The 17,583-nt window shown below is 39.5% G+C and overlaps 4 protein-coding genes across 4 annotated transcripts; 3 read left to right on the forward strand and 1 right to left on the reverse strand.

Annotated features, from left to right (window-relative positions):
• Window positions 1-168: 168 nt before the first annotated feature.
• On the forward strand, window positions 169-2,137 carry RB195_004995 (uncharacterized protein; the record flags this gene model as incomplete). The annotated part of the gene is made up of 4 exons (XM_064177255.1): window positions 169-190; window positions 245-315; window positions 395-514; window positions 2,051-2,137. 4 exons carry the CDS (start codon window positions 169-171, stop codon window positions 2,135-2,137), a joined length of 300 nt encoding a protein of 99 aa, XP_064034380.1.
• Window positions 2,138-3,013: 876 nt separating this feature from the next.
• RB195_004996 (uncharacterized protein) lies at window positions 3,014-15,466 on the reverse strand (the record flags this gene model as incomplete). Its single annotated transcript, XM_064177256.1, has 20 exons — window positions 3,014-3,568; window positions 4,199-4,285; window positions 4,991-5,062; window positions 5,213-5,326; window positions 9,516-9,611; window positions 9,920-10,006; window positions 10,068-10,144; window positions 11,054-11,193; window positions 11,482-11,633; window positions 11,709-11,764; window positions 11,848-11,926; window positions 12,057-12,134; window positions 13,464-13,580; window positions 13,639-13,761; window positions 13,989-14,088; window positions 14,683-14,782; window positions 14,849-14,904; window positions 14,963-15,029; window positions 15,160-15,291; window positions 15,364-15,466. 20 exons carry the CDS (start codon window positions 15,464-15,466, stop codon window positions 3,014-3,016), a joined length of 2,391 nt encoding a protein of 796 aa, XP_064034381.1.
• Window positions 15,467-16,253: 787 nt separating this feature from the next.
• Window positions 16,254-16,793, forward strand: RB195_004997 (uncharacterized protein; the record flags this gene model as incomplete). Its single annotated transcript, XM_064177257.1, has 3 exons — window positions 16,254-16,343; window positions 16,633-16,738; window positions 16,789-16,793. The coding sequence occupies 3 exons, from the start codon at window positions 16,254-16,256 to the stop codon at window positions 16,791-16,793; spliced, it is 201 nt and encodes a 66-aa protein (XP_064034382.1).
• A 27-nt stretch (window positions 16,794-16,820) lies between these two features.
• Window positions 16,821-17,542, forward strand: RB195_004998 (uncharacterized protein; the record flags this gene model as incomplete). Its single annotated transcript, XM_064177258.1, has 3 exons — window positions 16,821-16,991; window positions 17,179-17,321; window positions 17,383-17,542. The coding sequence occupies 3 exons, from the start codon at window positions 16,821-16,823 to the stop codon at window positions 17,540-17,542; spliced, it is 474 nt and encodes a 157-aa protein (XP_064034383.1).
• Window positions 17,543-17,583: the final 41 nt, after the last annotated feature.

A 17,583-nucleotide genomic window follows, 5' to 3' on the forward strand; every position in this document is an offset into this window, starting at 1 on the left:
GTCGGAGCATAAGGAATTAGAAAGAGTTGAAAGTACTAGAAGATTCCTAACCAATTCCTGAAATAAACGGATCATAGCGTGCTCAAAAACCCATCTTCAACATGGTAGATTAGTCCCTTTAGAAAACGCTTTTGACGTATTAGACGTTAGATTTTTTCTCAAACTAACATGATTAGATGGATCCAAAACCGTAAGTAGCGTTCTTTTTTGACAGCCATAGAGTCACGAAACAACTATTATTCAGGCAATAATTGCAAACAAGATGACTTGAAACTCTCTTTTTTTGCACAGCCGGATACCCAAACAACATGTAAGGTATCTGTATCTGTATCTTTTTTTTTTTTTTGAAAATGAATTTGAGATATGAGAAAGAACTGAAAATGAACAGTTTTAGTATCCGCTGTGCGCAACACACAACAAAAAAAAACGAAAACGACAGAATAGTAATGGAAGATGGTCCTCGTTTGCATGTTTTAATCCCACCTCGCTGGTAGGAGCTGGAGAGAGTGTTCGAGTAAGTGCGCAACGGATGCGGTGGCACAGTCCAATACAGCTACTTACGTTCATTAATAGCAAGTAATGATAGCTTTTCTTAATTTTTTCGAGTCAAAACAACACGAAGCTCGGTGATGCGGCGCGAAGCAGCGTAGCGGTTAAGATCCAGGTGGGACCCTCGCTGGAACCAGTCATTACAGAGTTCGCGATGGCCTCCCTCGACTCCAACCGTTAAAGGCATCACTCCACGAATCTGAGGTGGTACGGATTTCAGGTGGAGTATTCGTATACGGGGTTGTAGATTATGGGGAGGACGGTGATTCCGTTCATTTCTTCCTAACTGCCCTAGAAAACGGCCCGGAAGATACGGCTTTGAGCGTTCCGGCGCACTATTTTCTACGAGTTCGATTGGAGCGCGCCAGTGCCGTGTGCACGCGCTGCATCTTCCGGGCCGTTCTTCTACGGCAATTATGAAGAAATGGACGGAATCACACCCATCCCCATAATCTACTATTCCGTGTACAAATACTCCACCAGAAATCTGTACCACCTCAAATTCGTGGGGTGATACGCAGCCGCTTACGCAACTGCACGGAGCTTCATTTCGTTTTGACCCGACTATACCGTTGATGTTATCCGTCGAATATCTATCCATCACTTGGACATTTTATCGGAGCATTCGTGAGAAGAACAGAATGAGGAAGTCAACAAAACAAAAGAAAAAAACCAGTACTGTTTATGTAAACTGTAATACCAACATTTACTACAGTACATGTATCTTTTGCACCCATTTCAGAAACGACATAATAGCTGTCAACAATAGTTGTTTTCCCCAGAAACTGCTTGAGCGGGAGAAGATCTTTACAAATTCAAAAAAAAAAAACTAATAGATAGTTCCAGAAAATCATAAAGATATCAGAAATATATCAGAAAGTCATTAGCGCCAAACCACCAAACATAGCCAGTTTCTTACACCTACTATCCTTCAAAAAAAAATGGAAATAAAAAGGTCCCAAGCGATCAAATCCAACATTTTGTGAGCTTTTTCGCATGAAGAAAAAATTGGCACCACTCGAATCAAATACTTCGTGGATAGGGCAGCAAAAAATTGGTCCCACAACTAACATTTTCCCATTGACTTGCCCAACGCTAGCAACACATCAACTTTAAAACTTGAGCGCTAGATCTGAATAGAAAATGACGAAGAATTCATCATCCTTATATGAAAAAGCTGTCGTTTTGCAGTAAAGGAAAATTACCATGCGGCGTTAGTGTATGTGTGGAAACCTCGATGAATGATTTGCAGTTTTACAATCAAAAAATCTACAAATATGGAAGAGATGAGAAATGAAGGGCAATAATCACTGACGAAAAACAGTTTCACGTTAATGCTGATCTTCTCCGACCTAAACAAGTGACTGAAATCATGAGCGATCCAGAGATTCCCATATTAGTGAAGTGGTTACAGTAACCTTGTGTACAAAACATGCGCAGCAAAATTCTCTAGCATCTCAATGAACTGTGTTAACGTTAATTCCGTGTTCATGTACTTCAGGAAACCAAAACGATCAATAAGCCATTGCGTTTTTACATCTGTCATGTCTGGACGCTGGATGTTCTCCAGAAAATTACAGGTAACTAACTGTTCGTACAACGAAAAATGAATCTGTAGCACACCGAAAAACAATACAGTAATAGTAATTCATTAACTTTTAATGTCACAACAATTCGAGAAAGCCAATTAACCAGTAAGGACTCGTTTGTCACCAGAACGGTAAGTATAATATAAACACCTCAGCACAGAAAATAAACCATAAAATTAAACTGATTTAAAACCGTTGGATAAAAGCTTCAGAACATATTTCAACATCCACAAATCCAATACTATTGAAACAAGATATAGGAACTTAGAACAAACCAGTCGTTAATTACTTATTATCACTAAATTAATGTAAATTACTCCAGTATCTAGATCTGAAAGCATAACAAATTAGTTATATAACCACAAGGCTTTGAAATACACGTAAGAATAATATAAAGATCGAGCAATAAAAGTGGAAAAGAAAGAATCCTCTAACAACTAGGCCAAAAAAAATGTTTGATGATTTTTATCACAGCAAACCTTAGTGTAAGTCAAACGGTAGCCACTGTCTCAGAGGGGTAGCGGAATTATGTTCACTATTTTCTGATTCATTCAACAAAAAATAGCAACAATAGGTTCCAAATGGTAGATAAGAACAGTTGGACATTAGTAGAAAGAATGAATACAAACTAGACGATGCAAACTGTTTAACCTGCCAATAGAAATACATTTCTTACTGACCTTAGTATGCCTAAAGACTTGTGATATAGTGGCTACCTTGCGACTTCTTTTTCTAACAGCTAAATACATCTTAGATACAGATATTGCCGCCATAGGAAATGCATCAAACATTTTTAGAGCATTCACAGTTTCGAAAGCTACTGCACTAGGACAGCCAGGAATTGAAGCCAGAACAATTAGTGCATGAACACCAACCTATTCGATTAGAGGTTTTGTGGCATACATATAGGAACGAGTCGTAGTGCGTTCCTTAATTCGAGCCATTTCCTTCCGAAGCAGTGCAAGTACTGCTTCGTTGGCATTCGAGCGGTTATTCTTACTCTTGTCTCTGATTCTCTCCCATCTCTTCTTCTCGACCGGTCTCTCTGCCCTTTTTTGCCTCTGTTTGTACCTTTTCGTCGCTTTTTCCGCTAGTGATTTCAACTTGCTCGCTTTTTTATTTGCCTTCTTGTACTGATCCGTAACTTTGCACCACTTCGCCGTAGCAGCTCGTGCTTTCTCGCGATCGGATCGAGATGCCGCGCGGTCCGCTGCCCTTTTCGCCTTTTCCGCTTTAATTTTTAGCTTTTCGGCCAATTCTTTCGCTTCCGACGCTTTATCCTTGAGTTTCTCCATGCGCTCTCTGGCCTTCTCCGCCTTTTCACGAGCTTGAAGAGCAGCTGACTTCGAGTTGTCCGAATTGGATGATTTTGATTTGAGGGGCTTTTTCGTGTCTCCAGAGCCTTTAGTTTGATTTTGCAGTTGAACTAGCTGAAAATACAAGATTTTTGTGTCTTTCAAATGTTTCTATTTCATAGATGTCGTATGGGTTTTCGAAACATTTGCAAAACAGGAGAAAAATATGAACCGAAACCAAGAAAAGATCGAGCATTGCAACCTTTGCTCTGCATTTCCAAATAAAGTTCTGTGCAGAACTCCGATACGAATGAACTCACTTTTAAAATTTAATCACTTATGAATTCAGAAAAACACCACTTTTTCCAATTTTAACCTCAATACCCTTGCGTGTAATTCTTTGCTAATATTAATTCCTTTCCTTTTTCCTATTTGTTTTGTTAGCGTTTTGTACTTCATCAGCCTAATGAAATTCTCCGGTTACCAACGGATCTAGTAAAACTGTAATAATGAGCATAAGAGAGAAAAGAGACCCAAATAAGTAAATACATCTTCAAGTACATCGTTACCTGACATCAAAACCGCAAAACAACTACAAATAGTCTTAGAACTACGTCAGGCATCGTGAAAAGGTACAAAATACAGGTGTGTGTTCATGTTGACAAAGATAGAGTGTCCTTTGCATATGTTGCGTCATAGCTTATACGTTTCCGCGCAAGAAAATACTAATATTCATAGCCTTTTTAATGGAATTGAAATACAGACCTCTGCTTGCAGCTTTCGTGTCTCTCGTTGCTCCTCCTTTTCGTCAGGGTTGGCATAAATTCGCAAAAGACCACCATATGTAGAAACCTACAACAATTTGACCTTTCAAACGAAAACTTGAAAACTATAACAGCATAGCAGCACAACGGAGAATGCTTTTGTTATCGCTCCTTCAAAACTCCTTTGTAAGATAAATTGATTGGTTTCTTTAAATGTTCAAAAAAAGGAAGAAAAGGACATAGAATAGGTAATCTGATTTTTTTTTCGCGAAAATCATTCATATTTACAAATAAATGCTATTGTTTTATATACAAATGAGTAGAAGATTCAATTCCATGTCAAACTATATTCTCTCTATTCTCAAGGATTCAATAACAATCTGTTCGCGATCTCCGACAATTGCCTGCTAAAAACTAAAGGACCCAAATATGCTGCCGGGCGATAAACAATAAACACTGGCTGGCTGGTAAGCGGTCACTCATCGAGTTGGTGCCAACAAAACGGACCTCCTCTAAGAAAATAGTGCAGCACAAGAAGAAAGGGAACCACTATTCAAAATCGCAAACAAATTGCTTCTTTTTCAGATCATTAACTTCGGAATGTACTCAAATTCCAACGACTGGTTCATCTCCCATAGACGCAGCTAAGGGATTTAGCTTGTCGAAACACAAATACGATTTTAGGTTAGCACATAATCATCTGCATCAGAGCGAGTTTGATCACTGGTTCTTTTCACATAGCCTGTGGGGAAGGAAGAGAATTCTTGAGAAATGCTTCAATAAACTTTTTCACCTGAGGATGAATTTGTTTCAGCAGATTTTGTGCTGCACGTTGTTGGCCAACTTTGCTCCCACAAGCGACAACCTAAAATGGTGGTGTTGTTCAATATTTCTAAATGTAAATACAAATCCCATTAAATGTAATTCCATGTTAAAGGAGAAAAAACAAGCACGAGTTAGGAATACTGACTAGGAATTTTTGAAGAAGTTCATAATTTTTCAAGAAGCTACTCACTTCAGCAGTCAGATCTCCAACAGTCATCGTCACTTTTGTCCTCATTGGTCCCAGCAGCTCCACTTTCGTTGATGGCACTTCTCGGCAAAGTTTTATTGAACGTAACAAGGCAGTCTATAAAATCACTCTTCATGTTCACATGACAAAGGGGACAAGACATTGACTGCTTCATTGTTTAAGTGTTACGGGATAGAAATTCTTGTTCGCTCCCATTCCATGATTCAAACATATTATCGACCAGGAAAACACGCTATTCACAACCAAAGGATATCTACGTCGACCATACAGAGAAAAAAGTATGGTACAAATTTTAGATATACGTTACTATAGCTCGTTTAGCTCGACAGCTACCAAAAACTCGTCTAGAGCCACAGCGACTACTTGTGGTTAAGCTGATTGAATTAAAACACCACCAACTATTCCCACTTTAAACAAAATGAGCACAACCACCGCACAAAGTTCACTCAAAACTTCAGAGCCTGCCGCTTTTTTTCGTATTGACAGACATCTGAAGCATTTCATTTCCACCTAACCGCAGACATTTTTAATTACGCCTGCTCTTTTCCAAGAAAAAATGCTCAGTTCACTGACATGTCGCTCTCAACAAGAGGCAGTTTCTGCAATTTGTTGGCTGTATAATTTGTCTCAAACTCAGAATTAGGAGCAGTTGTACCGAAAAACTCTGAGCAAGCCGAAATGCTAATGTAAGCCGTTGAATTACAACCAATACGCGGTCATAAGCATGCTAAATAACCGAGTCGTCGACATTATGCAAGCGCGACGCTCGAGGACCTTCGTCTCGATTCCCCGGAGGCGCAGAGTGTGGTGCTCTGCAGCGGTTGAGGTGGTCACCACCCGCGCACTGATATGTAAAAAAAAACACGGGAAAGAGGGAAATCTGGAAATCTCATAGAAAAGAACCAAATGACGAATAATTCCTCCAGTAGGCGATTATGATTTCGAAGTTCACGAGATCAGCTATATGAAGAGTGGATTTTGCAAAGAAAAAAAATTACCCAATCATCACATACCGGAGCAGCTCATTCAACAGAACTGCTCCACAGAAAATCGGACAACAACGTTGAAAACAGATCAAGATCAGATGATTATATGACATGGAGAGATGTTTTAGAAGCTGTCAATGAACCACCAATATTTGGACGGAGTAGTGCAGTCTAAAAAAGTCTTTCTCATCTAAAAATGACAAAAATATCATTGTTCCCCCATAAAAACTCATTCTGAGTGTCCACTGAACCCTCTCGTAATTTATAAAATCTTCAATAGTTTCCAAACCACCAGCAAAAACACAATCGTCATAACCCTGCTTCAAAAGGAGAACTTACAAGCATAATTGCATGATACACAACTGTATTTATAATCATGACTCGTTTCAGAGAGTCGACCCTAACAACAACACATTCCTTAACAACTTTAAGTCTGAACCTTTGAGTTTTTAATTTTCTAATATCTCACACGAATAATAAGCGAGCTTCTCTCCTATGACCTGACCTGAATTCCTCAATCTCTTAACCCAGCTGCACCTTTGCTACTCAACTTCACGCCGAAGTGTCGGCGCGGGCGTGCGACTCCCTGAGGACCAACTTCGGTCGTTTGCAAAGCGAAGCTGATGTACGACCCAACACAAGAAAGCGTGTGCATAAGCTTACTCGGGGAGCATCTAACGTGTACTACAAACGTATATACTCTTTCACTCTTTAGGAAGCCTGTCTCACAACAAGAAACTATCCTACGAATAAGAATTTCCAAAAATATGACTTAGGTAGGATAATCGTAATAGTGAGGTAAATTTTTGTTTCTGCTTTCTATTTTTCCCCCTATGACATGTCATGGAAATAAAATTTCATGACTGACAAACAAAGGTTCTTCCCAATAAAAATCTAGTTTTTAGTAATCAGAATAAGAATTGTAAAGTATGGAGGGGGTCATGACTGGAGTAGAAATTTTCCATGCACTCCACTGCTCCAGTATTCTGCAGTACACAACGTTTCTACAGCAAGTCTCGTGCTTCTTAGTCTTCTAGTCTGCGTTAGGTGGAAAAACAAAGTAGTCATTCTCTTTTTGATTCATCGTTTAAAATGTAAGTTTTGTGAACCTCTGGGCGTATAATTTTTCCATACCACTTTCATTGTTTCAATTCGTAATCTGAAAATTCACATGCAGTTGTCTGAGTGTTCTATATCTTCAAATCCATTGTATATTGTCAAAATGAGTTCTCATACCTCCCAATTGAACCAGAGTTGCAGTTTTTATTCAGCTCAACCATCAATCAATATATTACCCCCAACGACTACTAATTAAGAACATAGAAGGGCGGAGGATAACAATCCAATCCAATATGTCCCCATACAGAACAAACGACTTTGTGGCCATTATGACGCCGTTTGCACTACACACCTTAGCTGTTGCAACTGAACAACACGTTAACGTAAGTGCTGCTCCTTACCTCTACTAGGAAGGAAATTCTTTTCTCCAAATCGGCCAACCCACGTAAACAAACAAGTAGGAAAAAATACGCCAAAAAGTGCATTCTATGCCACTTCAATGAGATAACCTACAGTAACCGCAAATCAAAGGAACCGTCCAAGTACGAGTTACAATACATAAGGCTAGTACTCATTAACAATGCAAAGGAAACCATCTGGTTCTCGTCAGATACCAAAGTACGTGTCGTAAAAAGTCGCATATGTTGGTTGCTACCCAAAGGCTGGCCAAAACATCGCGGGATCACAGCCTTGCACTTGCAGAATCAAATGTCGGGAAAATGGACGCTCGCAGTCTTGAAAGGTGCAACAAGAAATTGAATTTTAAATAACTTTTAGGAAAAGATGTATGCAGATTTCGGAGTGGAACACGCATGAATAGTAGATTTGATTGAACAGAGGCTTCACCCTCACTGTAACAAATCCAATTTAAATGCATGATGCGTTTTTGAGGCGAAAAAGGAACGAACAGCTATGGCTCGAACTATTTCTCAGGTAATTAACGAATATTGAAGGGATCCATGAATCCATTACAAAACGAAAGATTACTGAATAATGATGCTACGATGGTGCACGAAGAAAGAAAGCAAATGATCATCTTCTAAATCTTCACAGCATTATGTAGATGTACACGAAAAAAGTCTTGTAATTTCGTCCTACATTTCAAGAATACTTTATCCAGAGAGAAACGAAGAACTAATTTCTGGCTCTAATTTCTTTAAAATTTCGGAGAACAAAAACAAGGATCGGCCCCAATGCCTTAGTTTCAAAGAAAAAAACCTGTGATTTTAGTCGTTCCGAAAAGGCAATTTAGCAACACAGCGAATCAAGGAGCATCAACATTTTGTGAAGGTCTAGCGGTTCTCAATTCTTATGCAATTACTGCAGTAACTTCCTTACGAGCTAAAATAGCCTATTGATGTTGTCGGTTCACAAATCAGTTTTATATTTAAATAGGAGCGGATGTAACACAGTCACTAAGAGGTTTCGCTGTCTGCACGATCGACTGGAGGTTATAATCCGCCCTAGTGCCATCCAAACCTTTCATCCCTTCGGGGTTGATAAATTGGTACCAGACTTGCCTGGGAGGATAAAAACACTGACTTGACCTATCTCCGCTCCTCCTCCGCAAGTATAGGCTACTTGTACGTTCGTAAACCTCAAACCATTCTTAATTGAAGTGAAAGTGGTGACGCACCCCAAGCGGATCGATTAACGCAAGACACTTTAAACCCATTTTGATTAGGTTTATGAAAAGAACAGAGATAACACCTGAGTTATCCTGTTAGAATATGTGAGTAAACAAGTTTAGCTCGATCTGAGCGATGACATTAAACAGTAGAACAGACGCATTCATTGCAACTATTACAACTTTGTCAGTTTCTCTTTAACTCTGAATTAATTATTTATATTGCTTCGAATTCACCAAAATCTTGTCGTGCGCTATCTTCATTGACATAAAATGATTGAAGCTGCTAACACACGCTTGCAGCTGCAGCGGAGTAAGACAATTTCTGTAGAAGGATACTGTTCACGGAAGTTTGATTTTGTTTTTATTAAATTTTCATTTATTTCTAGACCACCACGGAACTGCCCACACAGAGCTAAGCAGTTCCTACTTAATGTCTGATAGAAATGTGTGTGCTGCTGCTTGATAAAACAGCATATGGAACACTTGGCACGTATCCGGGCATAACAACCGCTTTGATATCCGAAAATCTGAGCTCTAATCGTTTGTCATTGTTACGATGGTATTTGGACTAATTCACTCTAAATGTTAAACATCATACTTGAGGACCTACTTTTAACAGAATCATCGGTTTTGGCAGACAAGTGCGGACGGCGAGGTCAGATATACGAGGATCTTCGATTGGTAACTCATCGAACAATGCTATAGCCTGAAAGTGCTCTCTGTTGTTTCGTAAGGTAGCGTCAAAGTTTTCGCCACTTGGAAACCTTCTTTGTTGGTTTTCCCCACAGATTAGTCTAAAAGCGTAGAAAACAAAAACTGGGAGAAATGGCAATAATTTAGAGAGATTCTTACAAACAGATATGAAAGTCTATTCAGAACAGCTTCATTTCAAAGTTCGTTCAGGTGCAACTTAAGAAAGTCCTACCAGGAACATACCACAAAAAAAGTTGTTTGCAGCTAAATCACAACAAAAAGTTTGTTTCTGCAACAAATCAGAAGAAAATGAAGTTCAACCTGGTCGTCATAGTTCTTCTCTGTAGCATTTGGTGGTTGGATAGTTGCCATATAATCATCATTGAACCGTATTTCAGGAATTAAAACCTAAGACAAAGACTCGAAGAAATGTGCTGCAACGATTCCACCCTCCAAAAGAAATACTCACTGCAAGCGCCTGTTTTGCAGCCACCATCTTTGCAACCCGTTTGCTTGGTCCTTCACCTCGTCCCACTATTATGGAATCTAGAGCACATAAACACAACATTGTTTACACATTGTTTACAAATATTCATCCTATCTACTTATTGAGTTGCCACCGTAAGTTCCCTCGGCTTTTTTATTTTTTGAAGACCCACTTTTGCAAGAAAACGAAATTTGAAAGGGATACTTACTACGAACTGTTTCCCAGAAATCAAGCAATTACAACTAAAACTTCACTGCTGATCATTTCAATTGAAGGTACTACTCAAGCGAAAGGACAAAAAAAGTATGATTTTGCAGCATGCGTACGCCTGACTCATCTTGCAAACCAAGACTGGTAATTCAAGAACTCGACCGGAAACTTCTAAATATCGCATATCCTTCAGATTTCATTATACAGGACTTTTGGTTTTCCATCTCTGTTCAGAAGAATGAGCAAAGAAATTTTCAATGATAACTTATTTTCTTGCGTCAAAACAAAAGGATTTTTTCCACTTGGAAGTGAACAGCCAGCACAACGCTGCAAAACAGTAATAAGAAGTTCAACGTAGGAACATATAGTAGGGTCAAAACGGCATGAAACACGTACGCAATTGCATACGCGGCTTCTCTTGAGGCGCTTCGGTGGAGCGTAGCGGCTAGGGCGGTGGTTAAACTTTTGCTGGCACCATTCATCGCTGCAGTGTATGACGGTCCCAACTCGGCCCCACTGCTGCCTCCACCGCGCCTTTTCGAGCGCGTACGCAAATGCACCGCAACTACACTCGTGATTCATGTCGTTTTGACTCGACTATACAAGTGATTTTTTTTTGTAAGATATTTTCCAAACAGAGCATAGAAATACCAAACGAACATATGAAACAACCCCAATAATATTTAAAACGAAAAACTTCTTGCTTGAAGAAAATGAAAAAAACAGTGTAACCATAAGCTCTAAGAAATATTGATCACCTTCATCAACATTGTCACCATTTTCGCCATTGCTAGCACCCAACAGCGCCAATTTATCCTTTACAGTACCCGCAATTTGTACACGTACAGATTTCTTGACTATTACAATACCCGTAGCATGGAATGGTTTAGTTGCATTTCTGAAAGCTGCAAGTTGCATTTGAAGAGATCTACAAAAAGATGGCAATCTTAGACAGCAGGACCAGAATTCAGCACTATGAATGAACTTATGGGAAAGCGAAGAAACAAATTTGAACACAGCAGTTAGATAATTCTTATTGAGATGGACAGATTGTCAGTACCAACAACATCACAGAATTCACTAGCAGAAAAAAAAGACTCATATATGGAGGTGGATGAAAGCGATGCAATTATGCAGAATCTTGGTCAGAGTAGATTGTGAATGACATAAGAAAAACGCAGGATACCTTGTTTCCTCAATGTGATAAATAGTTCGCCCTTTTAAAGCTCGTTGTGAGTACTCGTGTAGCACAGTGATTGATGATTTCCCTTGAGGATTCATCACAAAGCTGCGTTTGTGGAACCGCGGATCAGCTGATTCGATATGAATCAATGCTAACTAGAAGAACAAACAATACAAAAAGAAAAACATAACGGATGATAATAACATATAGCGATAACGGCAAAGACATACACCAGCCGGAGTTTTCTCGTTCTTCCCTAGCACTTCCTTCATTTTTAAAGGGACGCCTGAAAGGCAATATTAAATTTCATTATGAAAATCCTTCGTAAAAGCAAAATAAAGCAAGTTTATGAGGCATTTTCCGAACTACCTGAATCTTTCAAAGCTTGATCTAGCTGTTTTTCTCGATAATCAGCCTTTTTGTCCTTGAACGTAGTAAATTTCTTCACCTAAGAAGCAAACGAAAACTGACCGGTAATTACTAATGAACTGATTAATTAGCCATTTATTACTAAAACCAAGGTATAACTAATAAAATTAATTACCATTAACAAGTGGAAAAGGACAAACAAGGATTACCTGGATTAGCTTAAATTTAAACAGTTTCTCAGCATACTTGCGATACTCTTCACCACTCAGTAAGTAGTCTTCTTGACGCTGAAATTTTGACGTTTTGGCAGTTCGGAAGGAATAGAGAGGAAATGTTAGCACTCGATACCAAATTATAACGCTAAGCGACTGAAATCCTCAAATTCACAGCAAAGTTTTCACAAGAAAAAAAGAAAGAAAAATCTCATCACTGCAGCTGAATTAACCTGCTTCTAAGAGTCTTTATTGGAAGTTTTCACCAGAGTTATGTATTAAGCAAGGTATCTCACGCAAGAATTTAAAGAAAATAACCCGTCCTCGCTAAAGGAGGACTGCAACGCAGAAATGAGTAGAATTGGTGAAATAGTATTTACGGGATAGCTAAGATGAAACGTAGCAGAAAGATGTAAAACGAACGTGTTTATTAAGTACCGCACTTCCAGAAATGAGAGGTGAAATGTCCTCATCTACGAAAGGTCATTAAATTTAGAGAAAAAACTACGGGAAAAATGAAAGAAAACTTACTCCGTTGGGAACAAGCACTAGATTAACAAACACCACCACCAACATAGAGACCAAAGCTCTCTGCTCATCGAATCTGTCCGAGATAGGCAATAAGTGTCCATTATAGCACTTTCGCCAGTTTCGAAAAGTACGACAAGCATAAAAAAGATTAAAAAATAAAAAGTAGACGTAGATCTTGACCTTGCCAAACGCCAAAAACCTCTAGAATTACACATAGCTTTCTCTGGATTTTGTTGATGACCGTGGAAAGCAGTAGAAATAGAAGATCAAGGATGAAGAACTCACCACTGCCGCTCAAGTGATGAAAGGCTAGATAACTTACACCAGCCTTAGTTCGACCATTGAACAAAAACATGTTAGATGACAATAAAGCCTCGTAACATGTTGAGCCCAATGAAATTATTTGAACAACTGTGCAACCTATTCTCAACAAAACTCGGGAAGAAATGAAATTTCCACTTTATTTAGGTTAAAAGCTAAGAACTACGCAACTCGTACTTCTAACATTATGCAGCTGTTTACGCTTTAAAAAATCGTTCCCGCTACTCTTATACATCTTGGAAAATATCGCAGCCGAAATGTACCCGAATTTTATACATCATCCACGTCTTACAATAAGATCGGGAGAATTTTCGCAAAAAATTGCATCTTGACCAGAATTTTGTTTCAGTCAAAAGCCACAGATCCAAATCACTGAGAGTGCGATTACTTAACAGACCGAACCTCCACACTAACAGTACCAATACACTTCATGAACGGTAACTTTTGTGGTTAGAGTTGAAATTTATCACTAAAGTCATCGTAAAAACTGAGAATAACTTGTGAGAAGCGGAAGGAAGAAACAGATATGATCTCAAAAGAATCCGGACGAACCTCAATTTTTACAGCTGGAGCAATTAGCTTCTGCTTGATTTCACTTTCAAGTGTTGTTTCCGATGTATCACCTTCATTCTTCTTCTGACTCTCAGCTTCAGCGGCTAAAGCAGCATCCTATAAAAACGCAATTATATTATCAGGAGCGGGTAAATTAAGATACGTCTTTCCTCACTCTCTCCATGATTCTCTTTTGATGAAGGCAAGGAATCCCTGTGACTGGTATAGGATGATCACGAACGCCTTGGGTCCCAATGAAGTACGGCTTTGACAATGAGACAACACGCGACTTCCTGTGCTGCAAAGGTATGGATTTGACCAGAGGCACTAGAACTCATCAATAGGAATGATAAGAAAGAAAAAACAATGTCGCAAGACATTTTAAATTATGTCGAACTTCAGAACTTAAATTTCCTGCATCTCATTAACAATCTTAAAGAAAAAGAAATGAGTTGTCGTAGTGTCAGGTATAATACGAACTCATTGTATCTTTCGCATCTACAGGGAAAAAAATCTGCAACCCACCAGATATACCGGCATCCCACTGTTATGGGTAATCCGTGTCCATCCTTCCGGAAGATTCATAAAGTGATCATGTTCAATACGCTCGGGAACGTACTTCCATCTGAAAATGAATCACGATAAGCTGGGTCCTTACAAATATTATCTTTGAATAATCAATCCTAGGGACTAATTAAAAGTTCTGTGCGCAAAATTAGCTGCGTGCTTACAAAAGAACAACAACGATCCGTTTATTTTCGCATCGTAACACTTCATGGCAGAGTTTTTGATCATACCTTTACCTTGTTTTCCAACTATTTCGTTGCAAAAAGTTATATGAACCGCAAGAATGCGAAGGCACTTAACTGTGTTATGATCCATAGACCAAAGAAGTGAAAATAAAATGCAATCGAGAAAAAATACAAGACAAATATTGCGTTTCCTCACAATCGACTTCAAAGAGAATAAGAAATGACCCTAATCGAAATTTCCAAGAATGTCCCACATCGCCCTTGCGATACAGGAAGTATTTTTGAAGAGAGCTTTACGAAGGATGACACAATTATCAAAAGCGATAATAACCAACGACCCAAATATTAACAAAAGAACAGTGCTTAACTACTTACATAAAAACTTTTTTTGCAATATACCCCACTGAGGACTGAATTTCTAAAAGGTTGAAGGAGTTGGTATGGATGCTTTCCAGTAAGGAACTCACACTATGCGAGCAGAATCAGCATCAGCAGCTTCCTTTTTTATTTTATCCACTGCCTCCTCAAGAATATCGTGAACATCCAAGCCTTCCATATCTGCATCATCTAGAATGGTCACCTCGTTGGAAACTTCCCGTTAAAAGTCACAAACTAAAGAAGGATGAAAGAAACCTTCATCGAACACTTCTAGTTCTTCTTTCGCTGCTTTCTGCGGACACAGTCCAGATCTAGAACAATCCCCAAAGTGGTATTAAAAAACGACACAACAAATTAAGATGAACATACTCATCACCCGTTGAAGTAGGACCAGGTTTGAACGGACAAGTTCCATTTTTATCCCTCCAATAATCCTCTGCAAACAAGCAGCTCAAAACTGGATCGCTCCGCAGTTTCAATACAACAGAAGAATTACAATTTAAAATGGAATCTCAATATCCAAAACAACATAAAACATTTTTAAAAAATCCATTCCAACAACGTACCGCTAGCAACCTCTCCATCGATTCCATTCATTCGCGGTCGCTTTGCAGAAGGAGAGTTTACGTCCTCCAATGACCCGTTTTGTACTATCTCTTCTTCCTTTTCTTCTTCTTGTTCCTCATCATTTTCCTCTTCTGTTCCCAAATTAAGATTAAAAACAAACACAATTTCTACTTAAAGTTCAAAATAGCTTTACTCATACTCACCGTCAGAACCACCGTAATCGACATCTTCATCTTCTTCCTGCAACAACCGCAGCAGTTCCTCCCTCTTACGCAGCAACTCAGAAACTGATGTGTCTTCTTCCATCCCTGCGGGAAAACGGTGGAATAAACAAAGAAATGTTAGGTGCAGAGAAAGAAAAAAAGCGAGCAAGGCATCCACCCGTGAAAAATGACGAATGGATGGATGATTATCCTAATTCTTACAGATCAATCTTTGAGGAGGAACAGTACATTGAGACAGATTCAAGCGCAGTTGAGAAGGAACAAATTTCACTTGAGAAGAAATCTCACAGAACTTCACACAATGTTGGCGAAAAATTTTTTAGGCAAACTGGAAAAATCAGGAACGCATTAATATTAAAGGACGACGAATGGAACCCTGGCGCAAATTTGAGGAGGAGCAGCTTTACACACACACTATGAGTACAGGGCAACAAAGTTGATAACATATGTAAGCGAGAGAAATATGGTGAATAAGATGGCAAATTTAGGGAGAAGTAAGAGTAGTAATCATTTTGAGGGGAAAAGTGGGGTAAAGTGTCGTGGGGGGAGGGGGCACTCAGTGGCGCCCTTATTTCTCGAAGTAAATAATCAAATCAGTCGGGGCCCTAAGGCCTAAGCATTAGTCTTAGAGGATCTATGACATGCAAACTTAAGTTACTAAGAGAAAAAAGTAAGTTAGAACATCTGAGCTTTCGCCACTGAGTGACCCCTCCTCCCCCATCGATATTTTCCCCAGCTTTGTAAGGAGAAAAAGAAAAAGAGTGAATTAACTAATTATCCACTGTAATGTCTAGCAATTTCTTCTTTTGTGTTCCGTACTTATTCTTAATCTTTTTTTCCGATCGAGTCTCAAAGATTAAAATTTCTTAATGAAACTAACATTGGAGGAGAGATTAGGGAAAACGGACGATTCGAATCGATTGGCAAAGAAACTTCTAGAAGACTTGCGACCCAGACACGTTCGAAGTCAATAGAACAGCACAGTGTTGTGATCCACGATTAATCCAATATTTGTGAAATGTTTCGAGAATTCGAGAAGTGAATCTGTTAGTGCTATAGGGACATGAAGCATGAAGTACAGGATCTAAAATGATGGGCCCTCCGGCATTGACTGAGTGAACATTCTTCAGTTTATTGAACAGAGAAGCGAATACAGTACCAGCCGATGACTGCGAGGTCAAAATAACGGATACCGTCTTTTGCGAGAAAATTCTGGGACAGGGGTATATATAGGGGTTCTCGATGTAGGTAAACCATAGTTCTTCTCCTCTCATCTCTTGCCTTGTGATCGGACTCTCGACGTTTCTGCTGTGCCCAGAGAGTTTATGGAGCCACTCAATCTCATCTCTAAATAGTGCGATTTTCTAGTAGAATGAATTTCTGTGGTTTACGTTCCCTTTTCAGGGTAGCTTCACTAACTTACTAATCGCATCATCATGGCACTCTGGCCTATGCGCTCGTTCGATCGTGACATGGACCCCATGCGTGATTTCGACCGCTTCGAGCGCCGTATGATGCGCGACATGGATCGCTTCCAGCGTCGTATGATGCCGTACTGGAGGGATGAGGACCAGTCCATTCTGAACATTGCAAATCAGGCCCACGAGGTAAGCTAGGGTTCAATGAGGGAACCGTAGGTATGGTACCTGTGCGTCTGAGTCGGTACGCATCAGGAAAATCTCTATAGTTTGTGGCTGGGGTGTTTTGGTAGACGTTGTTTCGCTGTTTGCTTGCCCGAACTTGGTTTGTGATCTGTGGATTCAGCAGCTAAGTAGGGGTACCGCATTGTTTAAGGTAGTCAACGACGACAAGAAGTTCGCAGTATCGCTGGATGTGTCGAAATTCAAGCCGGAAGAACTGCAAGTGCACATCGATGGTCGCAACCTAACCATTGAAGGAAAACAGGAGGAGAAAACCGAACATGGACAGATGGAGAGGTGAGCGTTACGCGAAATTTGTTACTCCGCCTGCTATATCTCTACTGTTGTTGTCATTTAGGTCATTTGTCCGTAGCTGGACTCTTCCTGATGAGGTTGACCTCGATGCCGTCCACACGCAGCTCACTGATGTTGGACATCTTTGCATTGAGGCTCCAAAGACCGGCTTGCACACAAACCGCAGAACTCTTCCGATCCAGGCTGCTCCCAAAACGAAGTAGATAAACCCATAGATACTAAAACTTTTATTTTGTGATGTTAT

The sequence above is a fragment of the Necator americanus genome, chromosome I (assembly GCF_031761385.1).
Source record: "Necator americanus strain Aroian chromosome I, whole genome shotgun sequence".
NCBI lineage: Eukaryota > Metazoa > Nematoda > Chromadorea > Rhabditida > Ancylostomatidae > Necator > Necator americanus.